The 22,656-nt window shown below is 44.4% G+C and overlaps 1 protein-coding gene across 2 annotated transcripts in view; it reads right to left on the bottom strand.

Annotated features, from left to right (window-relative positions):
* DNAH3 (dynein axonemal heavy chain 3) overlaps positions 1-22,656 on the bottom strand; it is a 952,415-nt gene that overhangs the window by 331,662 nt on the left and 598,097 nt on the right. For both annotated transcript variants that reach the window (XM_063934423.1, XM_063934424.1), the window contains 4 exons: positions 19,263-19,464; positions 14,726-14,818; positions 13,890-14,000; positions 13,602-13,716 (listed from right to left, as the gene is read on the bottom strand). In XM_063934423.1, coding sequence (XP_063790493.1) covers positions 13,602-13,716; positions 13,890-14,000; positions 14,726-14,818; positions 19,263-19,464 — 521 coding nt within the window. The remainder of the gene's footprint in view (positions 1-13,601; positions 13,717-13,889; positions 14,001-14,725; positions 14,819-19,262; positions 19,465-22,656) is intronic.

Raw genomic sequence — 22,656 nt, 5'->3', positions numbered from 1 at the left:
ACCTCCTTGCCAATGTTTGAAAGATTGAGCTGTAGCCAGATGGTTGATCCAACGGTACTGCAGGCTAAGAATTTATGATAACATACAACTACCATCCCTGGGAAAACAGGGCTTACAATACAAACGTACTTGTGTATAAAAGATCTACTTTAGGCTGCAGTCTTTGCTAAGTATGCCCTGGTGTCATGCTGGGAAGATACACTTCCTTCTTTTGTACATCTTACTGAAATGAATGCACCACTTTGGACATTTTTTTATGTGCATTTTCCATGTTCTCCTTTTTTTTCTGTTGACAAATTTCACTTATACCCCTTTCACACCGCACAAATAACCTGGTATATTGCCCGATCGACGCGGGTCGATGTGTGATGTGGAAGGGGTAAGTCCCAAATTCCTGGGTCGCCTGACCCGGTATTTCAACCCGGGAAAAAAGCAGGATTATTCCTGTGTTATTACCAGGTCAGGTGCGATGTGAACGGGTTACTCGGGTGGATACGATCCCGCACCTGTTCACACTATGGAGGAGGCGGCATGGAGATGATCTCATCTCCAAGCGCTGCCTCCGCACCCGTCCCCTATGACGCCAGCGCTGCCTCTGATAACACCCTGACCCATATTGCCGGTGATAAAGCTAAATATTTATCTTATATAAAACCCTTTATGAGGTCTAAGAACACTGTACGCTATTCACGTATGGAGTACCGTAAGGGTACGCTCGTTGCGTAGCAATCGCTTAGCCGTAGTCGAGACGCTCAAGCGTCACGTTCGCTCACGGCCAAGAGATCACAGGCAGGCACGCTATTGGCTGCCGTCTATCGTAATGATTCGCTATAGCGTAGCGGACGCTCGGGACCACGAGGAGATCACCAGCGGCGCTGACGCTCACAATGTTAAACCTTTATATCTAAACCATAAACAGTATATTATGCAGTAAAAACTTAGTGTAGTGATAGAGTGTAAATGCAACACAGTATAACCTTATTAACTCGAATGCTGTTCGAGCGTCACCGACGCTCTGAGAATACTTAACACTATAAGAAATACACAGATACCGTGCTTAGGGTCTAACGCCTTATATATTATGAATGTTATACTTGCAAAAGAATTAATACAATACAAGTCATACACTACAATATAACATAGACTACCTAACCAGATAACTACACAGGAAATACAATACAATTACAATTACGTTTTAAGGGAAAATAAGTGAGAAAGAGGAGAAGAGAGAGAGAGAGAAATGGCTCACAATAACAGTAAGAACAATATGATTGCGGAGAAACACTTACGCACAAGGGGAAACGATCGCATGCGCCTCGATATCCAGCTCCCGATTATCAGCAATGAGAACCGTTGAAGAGAGTGAGCTGGATATGGTCGGCTTGTCTATTTATGCCCCACACACAATACAATTCAATGGTCCCTACAATCTCATTGTTCATTGGACACAGGAATTCGGCTTCGCACTATAACAAAAGGTCATAGGTTGATTCATACAGGTGGGCTGTGGCTACTTCCAACTGTTCAGGTGGGTGGGATACTGGGTTTCCCGCCGCATGGCTAAGTAAGAGTAAATAATAGTAAATGGACATAAACTTCTTATGTCCATAACTATTCGCACGAGCGATTAATCCGCTCCAAACCAACACCGGAATATTGCTCTTTAAATGTTCTTCCGATGGATACTAAACACCACTGTATGACTCCTGTTAGACCCTTCGTACAATACAAAGAGGGATCTCTCTGTCCAGGAACATGCTATATTAACTAAACTTTCAGAATCTATCAAAGGGACCATGATCTACAAAATACACTATATAGTGAAAATATGTAACGATTGAGTCGCACGCTACGATCACATAAACTCTACCATAAATACGCATACCGTGCGCCTGCGGGTGTCCGCGACTGTGAGTATGCGCACGCACGGGAGAGCGTACGCATGCGCAGCGCGGACGTGTATGAGGTGCAAATATGGCAGTGTGTATAGAGATATTTTTCTGACTTTGACAGTCCACCCTTTGGCAGTCAACAATAACTGCCACTTCCTAAAACATTTCAAAAAGAGAAAAATATATGTCAGGGGTTAATACATTTCCATGGTTGGGTAAGGGAGGAGAGAGGAGAAGGTGTGAAGAGGGTATGACCTAGTGAGATAGCAGAAGCATGTGTGTATGAATCCATGTTTGGGGGTCATGTATCATCGTGCCGTACATGTTTTAAATCAAGTTTCGAGGTATTGCGAAGTATACATTTGAATTCCTTCTTATCCCGTGGTACGGGTCTGTGGATGGGCTGTCAAACTTTACCGAGCTCTTTTCGGATTTTGGTTGTAACAAAATGGGGAGCACATTTTAGTTGATGATACATGAATGGGGGAATATGTGATTGCTGATATCTGTGCCTGTATTCCCTATACTATGTGTGTAATTACCTGAAGGTTGTAGAGATGAAGAAAAGACATAATTACGGTAAATGCAGTGGTATTCTATGTCAGGTAAATGAACATTTGTCGGTTGAAGTCTTGTTCGGTGTCTGTTGAATGCAGTCTTCTTTGTGCTTTTGCCCATAAGGTGCGAGCAAAGCTTTGTCAATGTCCATAGATTTACAAAAGTGTTGGGCTAGCGTAATTTTAAAATTTCTAGGGAAACTGGGGATCTATGGCAAAGTTCATCAAAAATCTGTGTATCAGGTTGTCAAAACTTCTTCTTTAATCCATCTGTTCTCTGTATATCGGCTCATCAAATTCCTCGTCCAAGTGGGTCTTTTTACCTTGGAGAAAACGGAAAAACAGGTGAAAGAAACGGACCGTAGAAATCGCATTTTCATCACATCATTGTTTCTACATTTGGGTCATAAATCAAATCCATTGGAATTACAGTTTCCTCACTCCTCAGACTCATTACCCTAGTACGACGATTGCACTTCATTAAAGCCTGACCGCATCTAAATATCAAACCAATTGATAGGACAACACCTAAGATACATAGGAGAAACTTCCCAACATCCATTATGACTCCTTGAGCCCATTCTCCTAAACCAGAAAACCAATTTCGCGGGTTCAACCATGACACCCAACCAGTCAGCTCATTACCTACAGCAGCAAGAGTGAGATTGTGTCTCCTGCGAAATTCCCACTTCAGTTGGAGAATATCGTCCATCTTTTGGTCTATGACCTCGACCGGGTCCTCGGTGCTATTCGTAATATATGTGCAACATTTCACGCCGTATTGTGTTGCCAGTGTGACACAATATCCGCCTGTCACTGCTGTGAGGTAATTAAGAACCATTCTATGCTGTACCAGTTCTGTTTTATAAGCTTGAAGTTCTCTTCCAGTATACTTAAACGTGTCATCATACATTTCAGTGATATTATCTAACAAATTTGCAAGCGCAGAGATGTATCTATAGTTCATCACTCCTCGAGCGGTGCGAGTGAAGTCTAACGCAAGTAGAACCTGAATCCCGGTGGATTCATGGATCATATCCGAGGCCAAATGCTCTGTCCTCTCTGTCAGTTGCCTTTTAACTACGTGCTCATAATGGGTATGAGTATAAGGAGCTTGGGCACCACGGTGTATGTCTTTCATTTTGTCATGTGATACAGTCATTACTTCAGGCAGTACTTTTCCAATATAACACAATCCTTCAGAGTTTGGGGCAAGCCACTTATACGCCTTTCTCCCGCATATGAAATATGCATCATCGGGGAGAACATATGGGACGGAGTAGGACATAACCATATTACACACCTTCCATGTGAAATCTCCTAACCCTAATTCTTCCATCTGCTTAGTACACATATCAGGTTGTACGATATGTGCACAGTATCCTGGTGATACCTCTCCAACTCTCGTAATCCTATTTCCTAAGGTATACCTATACCGGAAAGATTTTCCTCTACTGGCTATGTGGCGTATAAGCTCTGTATCTGTAGGCATTCTATCTGCTCTATGCGAAAAGGTCATGGTTTGGTTACTCCATGACACTTCCCAATTTCCCGGCTTTCGGGGATTGGAGATGTTAAAACATAATAGGGACCTATCCACATGGTATTGGTGGAGCTTCAAACTAGGAGGGCTGGAGATATTAAACCTCCTGTCCACCGGTCTCCCACCGCTTAACTCAAGTACCTCCCCTAACGTTAAAGGAAATGGTACTAGCCCTGATTTGCTATGACCTTGAGGTACTTGAGAGCATACCCAACAATCTGTTTTATTTAACACACTACCCACTAAGGAGTGATAGTCACTCAATGGATGCCGGTCCATGTGGATATTAAAACTGGATTGGCATTTCTTAATGCACCCATCCTCCACTACGTTGTTACAGAGCCTACAGATACAGTTTTCTTCAGCTAACAATCCTTCACAATTCCTTCTATTGTCAATGCTATCGGATCGTTTTCTGATACTCGCCTTTACTTGTTGGTTAAGTTGTTCTTGGAAAACTACGCCTCCATCTTTATCATCAGAACCCATTCCAGAACCTCTCTCGACCTCCATGGTACTCTCGCCGGAACAGACTGCTCTGGTCAACATCATGGTCAACAGGAAAATCCGGATCACAGTCTCTTGGGGCAAGTCCATCTTGTAGGAGGAAACGGAGAAGAATGAGAAGGGGGGAAAAAAATAATTTGAGGGAGAGGGGATGGGAAGTTGGAGAAAAACAATAAAAGGGAACAGGGGATCGACAACTGCTTTTGGTCTTGTGATTTTCAATGCTCAGGTGCCGCCTCAATCCTCCTGGAACAGACACTCCAGTGATACAACCTCTACCGTCTGTTCCTTATCACGGGACCTCTCTGGATCAGCAACCTTCTTACAGTGGGACGAATGAACCCAAGTCTCTCTCTCAGCAACCTTCAATGCTGTAGTGCTAGTCAATAAGACCTGGTATGGTCCTTCCCATCTGTCAATAAGGCAACCTGAGCGTAGAAAATTCCGTATCATTACATAATCCCCAGGTTCAATGTCATGACAATTACTATCTGGTAAATCAGGAATCACTAACTTCAGATTATCATTTTGATTCCTTAACTGTTTACTCATGTTAATCAAGTATTTTACAGTCACTTCATTGTTACACTTCAAATCATCCTGAGGGTTAATCATAACATGCGGTTGTCGACCAAACAAGATTTCAAAGGGAGACAGATTAAGAGGGGACCTGGGAGTGGTTCTGATGCTGTATAGTACAATGGGTAAAGCTTCTGGCCATGTCAATCCTGTCTCTGCCATCACTTTACTCAGTTTATTTTTAATAGTGCTGTTCACTCTTTCCACTTTCGCACTCGCCTGTGGACGGTATGGAGTGTGCAGCTTGCTATCAATTCCCATCAATTTACACATTCCTTGAAAGACATCACCTGTAAAATGGGTACCCCTATCACTTTCGATAATTCTAGGGATACCATATCTACATACAAATTCCTGCACAATTTTCTTAGCAGTAAACATAGCGGTATTTGTAGCCGCAGGAAATGCTTCAACCCAATTTGAGAAAACATCTATACAAACAAGTACATATTTCAAATTCCGACAAGGGGGTAATTGTATAAAGTCAATCTGTATTACCTGGAAAGGGCCGCCGGCAGGTGGGATATGAGATGGTTCTGTAGGTATTGCCTTTCCGATGTTCTTTCTCAAACAGGTAAGGCATGACATTGCTCTTTTACTCGCATGAGATGAAAATCCTGGGGCACACCAATATGCTCTTACCAACTTGCACATCCCTTCCTTGCCCAGATGAGTCAGCCCGTGAGCTGCCTCAGCTAAACATGGAAGGTATGCTCTGGGGGCCACTGGTTTACCGTGTCCATCCGTCCAGAGTCCTGAGGACTCCTGGCCATATCCTTTTGCCTTCCAGACTGCCTTTTCCTGTGTGGAACACAAATTTTGCATTTCACACAACTTCTGTGTGTTGATGGTATTAAATACCATCAGTTGTGTGGTGTCTGTCTGTCTGGGGGTAGCAGCTGCTAACTTAGCAGCTTCATCTGCTCGGCTGTTACCAAGTGATACTGGGTCCTGGCTATATGTGTGTGCTTTACATTTGATAACAGCCACTCTGTCGGGTTCCTGTATCGCTGTTAGAAGCCTTTTTATGTGAGCTGCATGCGCTACCGGTGTACCAGCTGCCGTCATGAAATTTCTGAGGCGCCATAGGGCTCCGAAATCATGGACTACCCCGAATGCGTATCTAGAATCGGTGTAGATATTGGCTGACTTACCCTTAGCCAATTCACATGCTCTGGTTAGGGCGACCAGTTCAGCAACCTGGGCTGAGTGAGGTGGGCCTAGCGGTTCCGCTTCTATGGTGCCTTGGTCGTCTACGACTGCGTATCCAGTACACAAGTCTCCCGAGTCTGACTGTCTATGACAACTACCGTCCGTGTAGAACGTAAGTTCTACATCTTCCAGTGGGTTGTCACTGATGTCAGGCCTTGCGGTAAAATTTTGGGTCAAATATTCCATACAATCATGTGTGTCTTCCTTTGTATTAAATCCTCCTTCCCCACCACTCTCATCCTCCACCCTTTGTGCCTGTCCAGGCACACCTGGGAGATATGTTGCAGGGTTTAATGCACTGCATCTCCTTATGGTGATGTTTACGGGGGCCATTAGTGCCAATTCCCATCTTGTAAACCGCGCTGATGAGACGTGCCTGGTTTGGGCAGAATTTAACAAGGCTGACACTGCATGTGGTGTATGAATTGTGAGGTTGTGACCTAGCACGACATCTTCGCTTTTCGTTACTAGCAATGCTATCGCAGCGACGCTTCGCAAGCATGTGGCGAGGGATCGCGCTACCGTGTCTAGCTGAGCGCTGTAGTATGCTACTGGCCTGCTGGCATCACCGTGCTTTTGGGTTAAGACGCCTGCCGCGCAACCAGCACTTTCTGTTCCGTACAGCTCAAAGGGTTTCCCATAGTCTGGCATACCTAATGCTGGTGCCTGCGTTAGGCACTGTTTAAGTCTCTCAAATGCCGTCTCTGACTCGTCTGTATGCGAAATCCGATCAGGTTTGTTTGAGGAGACCATCTCCTGCAAGGGTAACGCTAGAATGGGAAACCCTGGGATCCAATTACGGCAATACCCACACATTCCTAAAAACGTTCTGATCTGTTGCTGGGTTTGTGGCAGAGTCATGTCTCTAATTGCTTGAATTCTATCAGCGGTCAGGTGTCTCAGTCCTTGTGTTAGACAGTGTCCCAAATATTTTACTTTAGTTTGGCATAATTGTAACTTGTCTTTGGAAACCTTGTGTCCTGTGTCTGAAAGATGAAACAGGAGCTGTTTCGTATCCTTCAGGGATGCTTCCAATGAATCAGAACACAGTAGTAGATCATCCACGTACTGTATTAATACTGATCCACTCACTGGTTGGAAAGACTGTAAACAATCATGCAAAGCCTGGGAAAATATACTTGGACTATCTATGAATCCTTGTGGTAATCGAGTCCATGTGTATTGGACTCCTCTGTATGTAAATGCGAACAAATATTGGCTGTCAGGGTGCAGAGGTACCGAAAAGAAAGCGGAGCAGAGGTCAATAACAGTGAAAAATTTCGCAGTGGGAGGGATTTGCATTAGAATGACAGCTGGATTTGGCACTACGGGGAACTGACTCTCAACTATTTTGTTAATCCCCCTTAGATCCTGCACTAGCCTGTAACCCCTCCCCCCACTCTTTTTCACAGGGAAGATGGGACTATTGGCAGTGCTGGACGTTCTTACCAGAATGCCCTGTTGTAGCAAGCGCTCTATTACTGGGTACACTCCTAACTCCACCTCTGGCTTCAGAGGGTACTGTGGGATTTTTGGAGCTATCCTACCATCTTTTACTTGTACAACTACCGGAGCTACGTTTGCCATTAATCCAGTGTCCTGTCCATCTTTAGTCCAAAGTGACTCTGGTATCTGAGATGTCATTTCTTCTACTTGGGAGGGAGTCCTATTTGTCATAATGGTATGTGACATTAATTTTGATGAGGAGTCTAACATGTCTCGCACTTCCTGAGCGTGATTCTCAGGTATGTCCAAGAATACACCTTCAGGAGTACAATAAATGACGCACCCCATTTTACACAGTAAGTCTCTTCCCAGGAGATTGGTCGGTGCCGATGCAGCCAGCAAAAAGGAATGCTTGGTATGTAAAGGCCCTACTGTAATCTCGGCTGGTTTGCTAACAGGGTAGTGCTGGACTACTCCTGTTACTCCCATGGCTGGAATTGTCCTACCAGTGGTTCTCATGCCCACTGTCGAATTTATCACTGATTTGGCCGCCCCCGTATCTACAAGAAAGTTTAATGATTTTCCAGCTACATTAATTGCAATTTCGGGTTCACTTTCAAGGCTTGCAATCAATTTTACTGGCTGCAGATTACAGGTATGGCCACACCCCTATTGGGTATGGTGACCTCCCTGAATCCCGCTGGCAGCAACTACTTGTGAGGGAGTTAGCTGGGAACTACCAGAGGCGTGCCAGTCTCTGTTCGGGGGGTATCTTTTTGTTTCCCCTGTATGTGGCTCATAACTCCGTCTCTGTGGACCCTGATCCCAATGTCGTGTGTCGTGTCGTTGTCTAGGGGGTTGATAAGATTTTTGTACATTTCTCGATCTACAGTCTCGTGCAAAGTGTCCCTGTTTGTGACAAAAATAACATGTTACCACATTTGACTTACCCACAGGGTTTGGTGATATTAACACAGGCTGTTTTGTGGTCAGGGCCTGTATACTTACTGACATTAACTTATCACCTTGTGACTCCCTGTGTCTGGTGATATTCCGGTCGTGATCAATAGCAGCCTCTCTCAAAGTAGCCACAGACAGACCTCGCCAACATGGTTGTGTGGTCTGTACCCTGGTCTTTAATGACTCTTTTAAACCATCCATCAGTACCGATACTGCTACTTCTCGATGGTTTATGTTTGTTTTAATGTCCTCTATGCCTGTGTATTTTGCCATCTCTGATAATGCTCTGTGAAAATACTCTGCAGCTGTTTCTGACTCCTTTTGTTTAATGGAGAATATCTTGTTCCATTTAACTACCGCTGGGAAATACTCCTTTAACTGTAAGCTTATTCTTTTTACATTATCTTTGTTGTACACATCTGTAAGAGGTACATCCTGATCTAATCCACAGTCAGCTAAAAATTGAGTTGCGTCGACATTGGAGGGTAAACAAGCTCTTAGCAGTACTTGCCAATCTTTATTATTGGGCTCTAAAGTGTTTCCTAGGTCTCTGATGTATTTTTGGCTAGCAACTAAATCTTTTCTAGGGTCAGGGAATTCAGACACTATGGTCCTTAATTCCATTCGGGTAAACGGGCTATACATGGCGATATTCCTAACAGGAGTGACTCCTGAAGTGTCCGTTTTCCCATTTGGCACTACTATTACCTTAACAGGATTAATTCTAACAACATCATTCTGTGTAGATTCTGCAGTTTGTGGTGAAATAGTTTCAGCATAGTGTATGGTGCCGTACTTACCCGTTGATACGACCTCACCTGTCCCTCCGCTAGGGGGCTTTGTTACTAATCTTATGGGTTGGGCCGTGCCTACTGTTGTTTCTGATATGGTGGCTGCTAGAGAGAGCGCTGATATTGTTGCCGATTCGTCCTCTTGATCACACTCCTGGGGAAAGTTCAAAACAGGGTACAACTTGCACGGGTTAATACTTGCATTGGTTAATTGGTTAACATTATCTTTAACATTTACACAGTTGCTAAGTGTTTGTTTGTTACACCTTAGTGCGTCATTCTCCGCAACCAATCCTTCTCCTGATATGTATGGTGGCGGTGGGGCCGTGGCTATCAGTTTCCTGATAGAGCCAGATCCCGCCGCCTGAGCCAATCCTCTCTGTATGTCACCCTCCTGTTGCCACAACTGCAAATAATCATAATGCTTGATTCGTCTCTTTGCTGATTTAATGAGACATATCCTTATCCTTAAATTCGTTAACACTTCTGTGCTGAAGCTACCTACTCTTGGGAATTTCTCCCCGTCATGTACTGTCATTCTCTCCCATTCATCACATAAAGCTTCTGTGTGACTTCCGTACTTTTCACACATTACGTACCTTGCCGACCCGACTGGTCGGTTTATAGAATCAACCCGAACCGAGGTTGATCGCCCCCTTCCTGAACAACTGGCCCCCATAATTTGCAGGTGTTACGGAACCTTACAAAATAGATATTCACGATAGGTTGGCGGTGAAGTTTACCGAGCACCTCACTCACTCGCCCACGCCGACCAATACGACCTGATCACACTGATATAGTGCTGGCGTACTCGACCCAGGGCCCCTATTAACCTTTGTTTACTGGAACATGTGAGTGTGATCCGCAGAGCATTAACCCTTTCCAGTAAAGGTGTGGTTGTCAGATAGTTCCCGAGTGACCAGCGAACTTCCCTTTTTGAAAAAATAAAAAATTACACAAATCACGTTAGAATGTACAAATTGCGTTTATGACCTTCGTACACAAATAGTACCGGTCAGGTTTACTAATGCACACAATTACGTGCGGTACAATCGTTCAGCACATAAGCAACTAATCTTATGTACGGAGCGACCAGCGGAATCGAAAATTGCGGCTGCGAATTCCTTCAGCAAGAGCTTGTATGGCCTATATGGGTGTTGCACCAACCCTTTTTTTTGGTGTTGTGCCTGTGGACTCTATAGCGGACTTCCTTGTCTGCTGTACCTAGACCTCCTGGTCTGTTATGACCTCCTGGTCTGCTACAGTATGACCTCCTGGTCTGCTATACTCTAATGCTCAAATTTTTTTGTTTAACCAAGGATGCCTCCCTAGCCACCGAGCATGTCACTTACACGTATGTACCTTCACGAGAATTCGATGATTTCTTTTGGTTCAATCCTCAAAATTGTAAGAACAAACACTCACTCACCACATATACACTTTTGTTTCTATTTCTATTTCTGCGCAGAAATTTCTCTTTAGACCAGATGTGTTACAAATTAGGAGAAGGATCTGTTAATTTAAATTTCGAATTTAAAATAGATTTGCGCTACTTATCGCCTGTTGCGTTACTTAAAAATCAACACTATCGTGTGACTTGAGTTACGTGGGCGTACCCAGACGCTCCGTTGCATAATTTACGCTGCGTGCGTCGGCCTTTGCGTACGCGAGTCTCTCCCTTTGTTAGAGACACGTGTACACCAGTCTTTGTCCACCGTAACACAACTAACACGTTTTATCAATGTAGATGATCCTCGATCATCTACCGCACACCACACCAATCTCTCCTTTTACCTTTAGGTAGAGCTGTGTGTATTTCTATACCTTAACTGTATTACCTTTACTCTTTAACTATGAAATAGCGGCAAATCTCTCTTAGTACGTTTATCAATTATACAATGGCAAACAGGAGAGTGATATATGAAAATACACGAATGAAAAGAAATGCAGATATGCGTGCGTGTGTACGCAAGACAGAAATAAACAGTTTTAAAAAGACACTATCGTTTTGTTCTTACCTCCGGTCCCGGATTCCTTCAGCACCCTTTACTAAGCGGAGCAGACGCTTATCCAAACAGCACTACGAGGAATATGACCTCCCGCCCTTTGCTGCTGGATAATGTCTGCTGAAATTACCTAGTACAGATATGTGAAGGATGGGCGAGCCGCCAATTGATAAAGCTAAATATTTATCTTATATAAAACCCTTTATGAGGTCTAAGAACACTGTACGCTATTCACGTATGGAGTACCGTAAGGGTACGCTCGTTGCGTAGCAATCGCTTAGCCGTAGTCGAGACGCTCAAGCGTCACGTTCGCTCACGGCCAAGAGATCACAGGCAGGCACGCTATTGGCTGCCGTCTATCGTAATGATTCGCTATAGCGTAGCGGACGCTCGGGACCACGAGGAGATCACCAGCGGCGCTGACGCTCACAATGTTAAACCTTTATATCTAAACCATAAACAGTATATTATGCAGTAAAAACTTAGTGTAGTGATAGAGTGTAAATGCAACACAGTATAACCTTATTAACTCGAATGCTGTTCGAGCGTCACCGACGCTCTGAGAATACTTAACACTATAAGAAATACACAGATACCGTGCTTAGGGTCTAACGCCTTATATATTATGAATGTTATACTTGCAAAAGAATTAATACAATACAAGTCATACACTACAATATAACATAGACTACCTAACCAGATAACTACACAGGAAATACAATACAATTACAATTACGTTTTAAGGGAAAATAAGTGAGAAAGAGGAGAAGAGAGAGAGAGAGAAATGGCTCACAATAATAGTAAGAACAATATGATTGCGGAGAAACACTTACGCACAAGGGGAAACGATCGCATGCGCCTCGATATCCAGCTCCCGATTATCAGCAATGAGAACCGTTGAAGAGAGTGAGCTGGATATGGTCGGCTTGTCTATTTATGCCCCACACACAATACAATTCAATGGTCCCTACAATCTCATTGTTCATTGGACACATTGGACACAGGAATTCGGCTTCGCACTATAACAAAAGGTCATAGGTTGATTCATACAGGTGGGCTGTGGCTACTTCCAACTGTTCAGGTGGGTGGGATACTGGGTTTCCCGCCGCATGGCTAAGTAAGAGTAAATAATAGTAAATGGACATAAACTTCTTATGTCCATTACTATTCGCACGAGCGATTAATCCGCTCCAAACCAACACCGGAATATTGCTCTTTAAATGTTCTTCCGATGGATACTAAACACCACTGTATGACTCCTGTTAGACCCTTCGTACAATACAAAGAGGGATCTCTCTGTCCAGGAACATGCTATATTAACTAAACTTTCAGAATCTATCAAAGGGACCATGATCTACAAAATACACTATATAGTGAAAATATGTAACGATTGAGTCACATAAACTCTACCGTAAATACGCATACCGTGCGCCTGCGGGTGCCCGCGACTGTGAGTATGCGCACGCACGGGAGAGCGTACGCATGCGCAGCGCGGACCTGTATGAGGTGCAAATATGGCAGTGTGTATAGAGATATTTTTCTGACTTTGACACCGGGTAGCGTTGCCAATCTGAAAGAGGTCTCATGGCAGGTTGCACCCGGGAATGACCCGTGTATAATTCCCCGTGGTGCGACCCGCATTTGCGGTGTGAAATCAGTATTAGCGTAATACTGCAAGGATAATGAAAGTGAATAATAATATTTTCTAAAATATAGAAGTTGAAAATATAGAATGATCTACTATATATTTTTTATTTAAATAAAGAATGGTAAAAATAATGTAAATACAGAAAGAAACATTGCTAAATTATTGCACTCATTTATATATCACATTTTACAAAACTGTGTTTCTTTCAGTCAGTTACCTGCTCAGTGTCATTCTGATAAATGACACATTTATAACGTACAGCAACTTACGCTAACAGCATCAGAAAGATGTTCATGCACAGATCAATTCGCTTTACTACATGTTTCTGATCTGTTGTCAATTTCTGCTCATTCTCCCTCTGACGCTGTACAGAGAAAGCAATCACACCCACGCAAAGCCTATTTCAATTGGAATGCAATCTGCAATTTTCAGTGACAGTGATTTTGGAAACAGCTCTTACCATGAACATCAATGACAGTGAGGGCACCTAAAGTAGCTCGAGCACCACTAGACAATTTCCCTCTGACCAGCTCAACTATCTCACTGATCTGCTTATTGCTTTTCTCCAGGAAATCCTGTGATTTAAAAACAGAGATTTAACAGCAACTCTAAAACGTAGTTTTGTAGGGGTAAATATGTCATCACCACTAGTGTCATTTGGTTTCTATTGTACCACACTAATTATTTTTAGCTTCTCTCAGTAACAATGCATGCTGAACAGGGCATTATACGGTAGGCCTTTACATACCGGTAAAGTGCTCTCAGCAATGGCTTCTGATACTTCCTTTGTCCAGTAAATAGAAGAGACACAGATAACTACTTGGCCAGGCCATTGTAAGACCCACTGCTTCCGAGGAACCTATAAGAATACAATACATACTGACATTCAGCTTTTTCTTACACAGCGACGGGAGTAGGGTGCATCAAGGACTCGGAGTCTTCTTTTCAGCACATACATTAGGTCCATATCTATTTGGACACTGGTACAATTTATGTTATTACAGCTGTTTACCTAAACATATTCAAGTTACAGTTATATAATGGAAATGGTTTTAAAGTTCAGGCTGTCAGCTTTAATTTGAGGGTATTCACATCCAAATTGGAGCAAGGGTTTAGGAATTACAGCTGTTTAATATGTAACCCCCTCTTTTTCAAGGGAACAAAAGTAATTGGACAATTGACTCAAAGGGGGGGATGTAATAGGGTGTGAGAATCAGAAAGTGAGAGATTTTGGGAGACTTCTCATGTTTTTTTTTTTAAAGTGGCAATCATTTACATTGGAAAACCAGGTTGCTTTTGCCATGTAAATGATTGCCACTTTAAAAAAAAAAAAACAATAGGAGAAATCTCCCAAAATCTCTCACTTTCTGATTCTCACACCCTATTACATTCCCCTCAATAGCTGTTTCACTAACAGGTCTGGCCTATTCCTTTATTATTTCTTTATCAATTCAGCAGCAAAAGGTCTGGAGCTGATTCCAAGTGTGGCATTTGCATTTGGAGGTTGTTGCTGTGAAACCATAACATGCACATTTATTTAATTTATTTGTAGTAACCCATCCCCAATTCCATCTGTAATCTTACCTCAACATAGCCCTCTATTCCATCATGAATGACTTGTCTCATACTGGCCAACATATTTTCTTCCACTTGCAAAAGCCATTTTTCAACCATGCCCTGGAAGACAGATACACGAGCAGATTATTTATCATTCTCTGCAATCAGAAACCTATTGCTCATGTCAGTTTCTTGCACACAAACCAACTAATTTTTCTTGTATATCCTAGAAGACCAATATCTCCAGGCAAGTACTCCATACAAAGCATCTCACTGAATAATTCATCTAGTGAGGATTGGCCAGCCACAACTGTCTTACAAATGCAGATCACTGGCCAGTGCTTATTAATAAAAGTACGACAGCCAGTTCTAGACAGGTGCTGATCATTCTGCCCCTCCAGTCTCCACTGACAGGCATAAAGTACACATGCCAGAAAATAACACATTTCTTTTCTTCAGCATGTAGTGTAATTAGATGGCACTTGACAGTGACATTTGTGAAATGTATTGTGTACAGTATAGATGGCCTAATTCAGTAAGAATTGCATTTTCACAGCTTTGCAAATACAATCCTTAGCAATGCAAATGAGGAGGAGGTGTATAACATTCTCTAAACTTCGATGCGATCGATCGCAGTTCTGGATGAACATCGCGACCATTGGTCGCGGTGTTCATCTGCGGCTGCAGGCTGAGTTAGCTTGACCTTACTCAGACTAGCAGCTGCTGTTTGACTTTGCGAGGTCAAGGAAACTGCGTCTGGGATGCAGTCCTTGGCCTCACCACTCCCGGAAAACAGGGATGACACGCCCCCATTTCCCCCAAAATTGGCCGCAACCCGCACCCGTCCCACCTGCCTAATGCCAATCAGGCAGAGACGTTCGAATTTTAGCGCTGCAACTGCAGGACCTGCTCTGCACATACACAGAATGGATCTTGTGCATGCGGAGTTTCCTGATTATTGGGAATACTGCTCAGTGAGTCACAGAAGCGAGTGAAGTTAAATGAGGGCCATAATGCAAAATGTACTGTGAAATATGGACATATAACAATTCTCAAGTATATGGAAAAAAGTTTTATACAGTGATTTAATTATTTTCATATATTGATTTTTTCTATATATATTTATACTATTTGATTTAATTAATGTTCTATCTAATGTACCAAATGCATGTATTATTGGGGATGACGCAGAGGTGAATGTACTTCTGCTGGCGGAGCATACTGTATCTTGCATGTTCTGCTCAGGAATAGAGTGCATGCAATCAATACTAACGACTGAAGGGGCAAAACTGGGTGTTCTCATGTAGGCAAAGTTCAGTGAAAATGTGATGGAACTGTAGGCTACTGTATGCAGACCTGGACGCAGGGGCATAGAGAGAGGACCTGGGCCTGGGTACTGAAGAAGGTGTGGACCAATCACGGACAGATAAAGGATGGGGAGGGGGGCATCAGTGTGATCGCCTCCCCCGCACATTATGCAGGTACAGCCAGAGGGGACTGCTGCTGTGCTCAGAGGCAGCATGTGCTGGATTGGGAGGAGAGTCAGCAGGCAAGAAGTAAGACTGGGGATAAATCAGGGTTCGCACTGGGCCCCACCAACAATTAGTCCCCGCCCCACCCCCCACTCGGCACATCTGCTTGGACAGAGGCGTCAATATGTCTGTCTCCAGTCGTAACTTTTGCACTTCATATAGGGGGTATCTGGATGGTAGACAGTAATTAGATAGTCAAGAGGTTGCCACCTGATGGTCAACAGACAATAGGTCGACATGGACTTAGGTCGATATGGTCAAAAGGAGGTCAGGTTCTAAAGGTCGATATACAACTGATCGACAACACATGTTTTTTTTCATGCTTTTTAGGGCTTGGGTTCGGGTTAGGGGCTTCATCTTCCCAGACATGCGGGGGGACGCCCAGCACAGGGCTAGTCCATCCCGCATGTCAGTCCGGCCCCCTCGCACAAGTACAAAAGCATTACACAGTGTTGATGCTTTTGTACTAGAAAAGTAACTCCCGGCCAGCGCAGTTCCTGTGGCTGGCCGGAAGTTACTCGTCGCTGCCCCGTGCCGCAGCGGCTGCGTGTGACATCACGCAGCCGCTGCAGCCCGCCCCACTCATGGTCCAGCCATGCCTGCATTGGCCAGACCGCGCCCCAAAAATGTCGGCTAAACGCCGCTGTGCCACCCAGAGAACGCCTCTGCCTGTCAATCAGGCAGAGGCGATCGCTAGGTAACGACGGCCTTTGGTCGTCTGGCATGCGCCAGCACACTGTGGCGCCGGCGCATGCGCAGTTCTGACCCGATTGCTGCGCTGCGAACAACTGCAGCATGCGATCGGGTCGGAATGACCCCCTTTGTTATGAATCTGCAATTTGACCTGTCTATCCAAGTTCTACACTCAAATCTAAATCCTGTTCGTTTACAGGATTTTCTCAAGATCTTAATATAACACCTGTTACTTGTAAATTACCACTGGCGTATTTATAATGGGTGCATTTTTTGAATACTCCCCCTTTCGGAGTCCGCACCAGCAGCGCTATTAAATCACTGCAAAAATGATGCAGCAGCCATTTTCAAGGAGTTCTGTGCAGGCGCAGTAGAGAAATCACTGGGAAAATGGGCACCATGCCATTTTCCCGGAGATCTGCGCATGTGCAGTAGATTCTGAGCCATCTAGTGCTCAGACTCTCAACGCTGCCAGCAGAGAGGATGGGGCCCAAACAGAGGAGGCTGCACACGGGTCTCCTCCTCTTTTTATTATTTCTTTATTAACAATCTCTTTTATAGCACAGCAAATTCCATTGCACTTTACAATTGAAAACAACAGTGATAAAACAAAACTGGGTAATAACAGACAGTAATAGAGGTAGGAGGGCCCTGCTTACAATCTATAGGAAAATGACACCATATAGGCATTGACACCACCCTCTCCTAACGCAGCATCTGGATGATAGATAGTGTCTATGTCAACGCCTTACGGTCGACATGCATTAGGTCGGCAGGTACAAAAAGTCGATAGATGAACGGTTGACAGTGTTTAAAGTCAACAAGTACAAAAGGTTAACAGGTTCAAAATGTCGACAAGACAATGGTGACAAATACATGGTTGACACTTTTTTTTAAACATTTGCTTGATTTACTATCCACGTGAACAACAATTCAGAATATTAACCTGTGATGAGTGCAGCCTGAAGCATGGCAAGTTAAGCGAACCTGCGAGGGTATAGGCTTTTACTGATGGTGATTACATATTGCCAAAACAAAACCTTAAAAAAAACTTGTATTGACCATCTGTGTGTCGACAATTGTCACGTCGACCTTTTGACCATGTTGACCTTTTATACCTGTCGACATTACCCTTTGTTAACCTTTTATCTGTCAACATTTTGTAGCTGTCGGCCTAATACATGTCGACTATTTGGTGTTGACTTACTGTAGATCTGTTATACCACACCCTCCTACCGCTAGGTACAGGGGCCTATATATGCACAGGATTTAGGCTTCTGCCATTTTATCAAGCCCTGTCACCAGCAGGGTAATGCCAGCGGAAATGTTTCAGAAACTGCACTGAAATGTTTTCATTCTGTTATATGTCAAACTACAGTATTTATGAAGCAGTTCTTACTATTACACAATTTTTAATCTGTGGGACTGTTTTGGATTTGTACGCAAACCCCTAATGGTTTACTTACAAATCAGTCTGGTTGGGGATCTACAGAACTCATTCTACGCATGTGCAAAATAGTTCTTGGCTGACATGCTGTGGAAATTGGGGTACAAAGCGGGGACAGGGCCCCCCCTATTTTGTCACAGACTTTCTGTACCTGAGTGACCAGCTCTGACAGCCAGTTTGAATAAGCTTCTGCCTACTCAGACTGGCTGAGGGCTGCGACTTTTGTGACCGATGGTCGCGATGGTCCCGATGCTGGCAGGGACCATCTATTTCCTACAGACGCCTCCTGCTGTTTTTGCATTTTAGTTGTACAGTATTGTACAGCTACTTCCCTGCCTCTTCTCTTTGGCTGTGCAATACCGTACAAATCGTAATCAGTCCCTATATTTGAAACCTGCATTATAAGGGAGAACTGTATATTGAACATACACTCTGACAGATTATTGTGTTATTATCATTACATTTGTAGCTAAAACAGTAATTTCAGCACTGCAGGTGACCCCTGGGGTTCCCTAACATAGTGCCGGTCTCTGCTAGATGTTGCCTATTCCTGCTCAAACATCCAAAGCACAAACTACATTACGTGTATTTACATTATAACAAACTTTTCTATAATATTTAGATCTCTACTCCTTTCATAGCTAACCATAGCATTTCATCTAATACTTCCAAGGTGAGGAATTATGTATTTGTTATGTACAGTAAAAGCAATAGCTTTACACACTAGTGCACTCATTCAATTGCACTTTACCAAGAGAAATGCTGGGGACTGAATGTTAGATTCATGTTAGTGTTAGCAATGGAATAAAGCTATTTTTTTCCATCCCCACTGAGCAGGTAAATAAGAGAAGCGAGTGCTGTGCATATTGTGAATGAGATATAGGGAAATTACTTTAGCCTTTGCTGGATAGATTTTCTGCGTAAAAGGGACAGTCTCCATCTCCGAGCTGATCATGCCGGTGATTTCCAAGTCCTCCGTAAACTCCAGCTTGGCAATTCCCTCAAAACACTTTTTTAGGTGGGGCTGCACCCGCAGAGGGTCTTTTGTTTCTGACAGGATTTCAAGCAGCTCATCATTTGAGAGGAAAAAAAACCTTATTAAGATAATAATAAAAGAATAGTATTATTTTCTTTCTAGAGTCTTAGGGGTAAATTTTCTAAGACGAGAGTTCTATTTAAGATGGGATGTTGCCCATAGCAACCAGTCAGATTCTACTTCTCATTTATCTAGCACCTTCTAGAAGATAATACCTGGAATCTGATTGGTTGCTAGCTATAGGCAACATCCCATCTTAAATGGAACTCCCATCTTAGTAAATTTACCCCTTAGTATCAGCAATCATCCAATAACATTCTTTAAGGTCAATGCGGCCCACACACATGCAGAGATTTGGACAGCCAATATGGTTGCTTTAGACAATATTGCCCTAAATCACAGTGTGTAGGCCCAAAGTGATCGATTTATCCCAATGAGATGGTGATCACTAACTGAATCCTATGTGATTTGGTTTCTCAGACACAGAACTGAATGACAGGATCCAGTTAGCTTGGTCAACAACATATACATTATATAGAAAATTTGTCATAAAAGGGGAGGAGTAGGTACTCTTTACCCGGGCCGGGTCTGTTGGAGGGGCCTGGCAGAGATCGGTTCCCGTTTCTTGCTGCTGTGTGCTGGGCTGGGGAGAGAGGAAGCAGTCTGCTTCTTTCCTATGTGCGGTGACGTGCAGTGGGAAGGCGATCCTGTGCCGCCCACCAAATCTAACATAGGCGCCCCCCTCCCGCTTGCACAATATTTTTTCCTACTTTGTAAGGAGGGGGCCTGCCCACACCTCCCCCGTTATCCATATCCTCTCCCATTATCAGGGCCTGGCAGAGCTGTTGGCGCCCCTGTCCGTGAGCAGGCACTTTTCCTCGCATCCTTACATCAATTTGCATTTACGCTTATGTTTCTCTAACGTCCTAGAGGATGCTGGGGACTCCGTAAGGACCATGGGGATAGACGGGCTCCGCAGGAGACATGGGCACTTTAAGAAAGAATTTAGTTCCTGGTGTGCACTGGCTCCTCCCTCTATGCCCCTCCTCCAGACCTCAGTTTGATACTGTGCCCAGAGCAGCTGGGTGCTTTTCAGTGAGCTCTCCTGAGTTTGCTGATAGAAAGTATTTTGTTAGGTTTTTTTATTTTCAGGGAGCTCTGCTGGCAACAGACTCCCTGCATTGTGGGACTGAGGGGAGAGAAGCAGCCCTACTCTCTGAAGCTAGGTCCTGCTTCTTAGGCTACTGGACACCATTAGCTCCAGAGGGATCGGTACGCAGGATCTCACCCTCGTCGTCCGATCCCAGAGCCGCGCCGCCGTCCCCCTCGCAGAGCCGAAAGACAGAAGCCGGGTGAGTATGAGAAGCAAAGAAGACTTCACAGGCGGCAGAAGACTTCGTGATCTTCACTAGAGGTAACGCACAGCACTACAGCTGTGCGCCATTGCTCCACACACCTCTCATACTCCGGTCACTGTAAGGGTGCAGGGTGCAGGGGGGGCGCCCTGGGCAGCATTTGGGACCTCATATTGGCAAAAGACCACATATATACAGCTGGGCACTGTATATATGTATGAGCCCCCGCCAAAAATTACAATTTAAGCGGGACAGAAGCCCGCCGCCGAGGGGGCGGGGCTTCTCCCTCAGCACTCACCAGCGCCATTTTTTCTCCACAGCACCGCTGAGAGGAAGCTCCCCAGACTCTCCCCTGCTGATACACGGTAGAAGAGGGTTGAAAAGAGAGGGGGGGCACATAATTAGGCGCAAAAAAGATATAAACAGCAGCTACTGGGTTAACATTAAGTTACTGTGTTATTCCTGGGATATATAGCGCTGGGGTGTGTGATGGCATACTCTCTCTCTGTCTCTCCAAAGGGCCTCGTGGGGGAACTGTCTTCAGAAAGGACATTCCCTGTGTGTGTGTGGTGTGTCGGTACGCTTGTGTCGACATGTCTGATGAGGAAGGCTATGTGGGAGAGGAGCGGGAGCAAATGAATGTGGTATCTCCGCCGACGGCGCCGACACCTGATTGGATGGATATGTGGAAGGTTTTAAATGATAATGTTAATTCATTGCATAAAAGATTTGACAAGGCTGATGCATTGGGGCGGTCAGGGTCTCAACCCGTGCCTGACCCTATGTCGCAGGGACCGTCGGGGTCTCATAAGCGCCCACTATCCCAAATTGTTGACACAGATACCGACATGGATTCTGACTCCAGTGTCGATTACGATGATGCAAAGTTACAGCCAAAATTGGCTAAATCCCTTCGATATATGATTATAGCGATAAAGGATGTTTTGCACATCACAGAGGAAACCCCTGTCCCTGACACGAGGGTGTATATGTATAAGGGAAAGAAACCTGAGGTAACTTTTCTCCCCTCACACGAACTGAATGAGTTATGTGAAAAAGCTTGGGAATCTCCAGATAAAAAACTGCAGATTTCCAAACGGATTCTTATGGCGTATCCTTTCCCGCCAACGGATAGGTTACGATGGGAATCCTCCCCTAGGGTGGACAAAGCTTTAACACGCTTATCCAAAAAGGTAGCCCTGCCGTCCCAGGATACGGCTACCCTCAAAGATGCTGCTGATCGCAAACAGGAGGGTACCCTGAAGTCCATTTATACACATTCAGGTACCTTACTCAGACCAGCAATCGCGTCAGCCTGGGTCTGTAGTGCGGTAGCGGCATGGACAGATACCTTATCAGAGGAGATTGATACCCTAGATAAGGATACTGTTTTATTGACCCTGGGGCATATTAAAGACGCTGTCCTTTATATGAGAGATGCTCAAAGAGACATTAGTCTACTGGGTTCTAGAATAAACGCTATGTCGATTTCTGCCAGAAAGGTCCTGTGGACTCGGCAATGGACAGGTGATGCCGACTCAAAAAGGCATATGGAGGTTTTACCTTACAGGGGTGAGGAATTGTTCGGAGAAGGTCTCTCGGACCTGGTCTCCACAGCTACAGCTAGAAAGTCAAATTTTTTGCCTTATGTTCCCTCACAGCCTAAGAGAGCACCGCATTATCAAATGCAGTCCTTTCGTTCACAAAGAAACAAGAAAGTCCGAGGTGCGTCATTTCTTGCCAGAGGTAGGGGCAGAGGAAAGAAGCTGCACAACACAGCTAGTTCCCAGGAACAGAAGTCCTCCCCGGCCTCTGCAAAATCCACCGCATGACGCTGGGGCTCCACTGACGGAGTCGGGCCCAGTGGGGGCGCGTCTTCGGAATTTCAGCCACAT

This window comes from Pseudophryne corroboree, chromosome 7, assembly GCF_028390025.1.
Source record: "Pseudophryne corroboree isolate aPseCor3 chromosome 7, aPseCor3.hap2, whole genome shotgun sequence".
In the NCBI taxonomy this organism is placed as follows: domain Eukaryota; kingdom Metazoa; phylum Chordata; class Amphibia; order Anura; family Myobatrachidae; genus Pseudophryne; species Pseudophryne corroboree.
The sequence above is the reverse complement of the archived record's forward strand: the minus strand, read 5'-3'. Positions and strand labels throughout refer to the sequence as shown.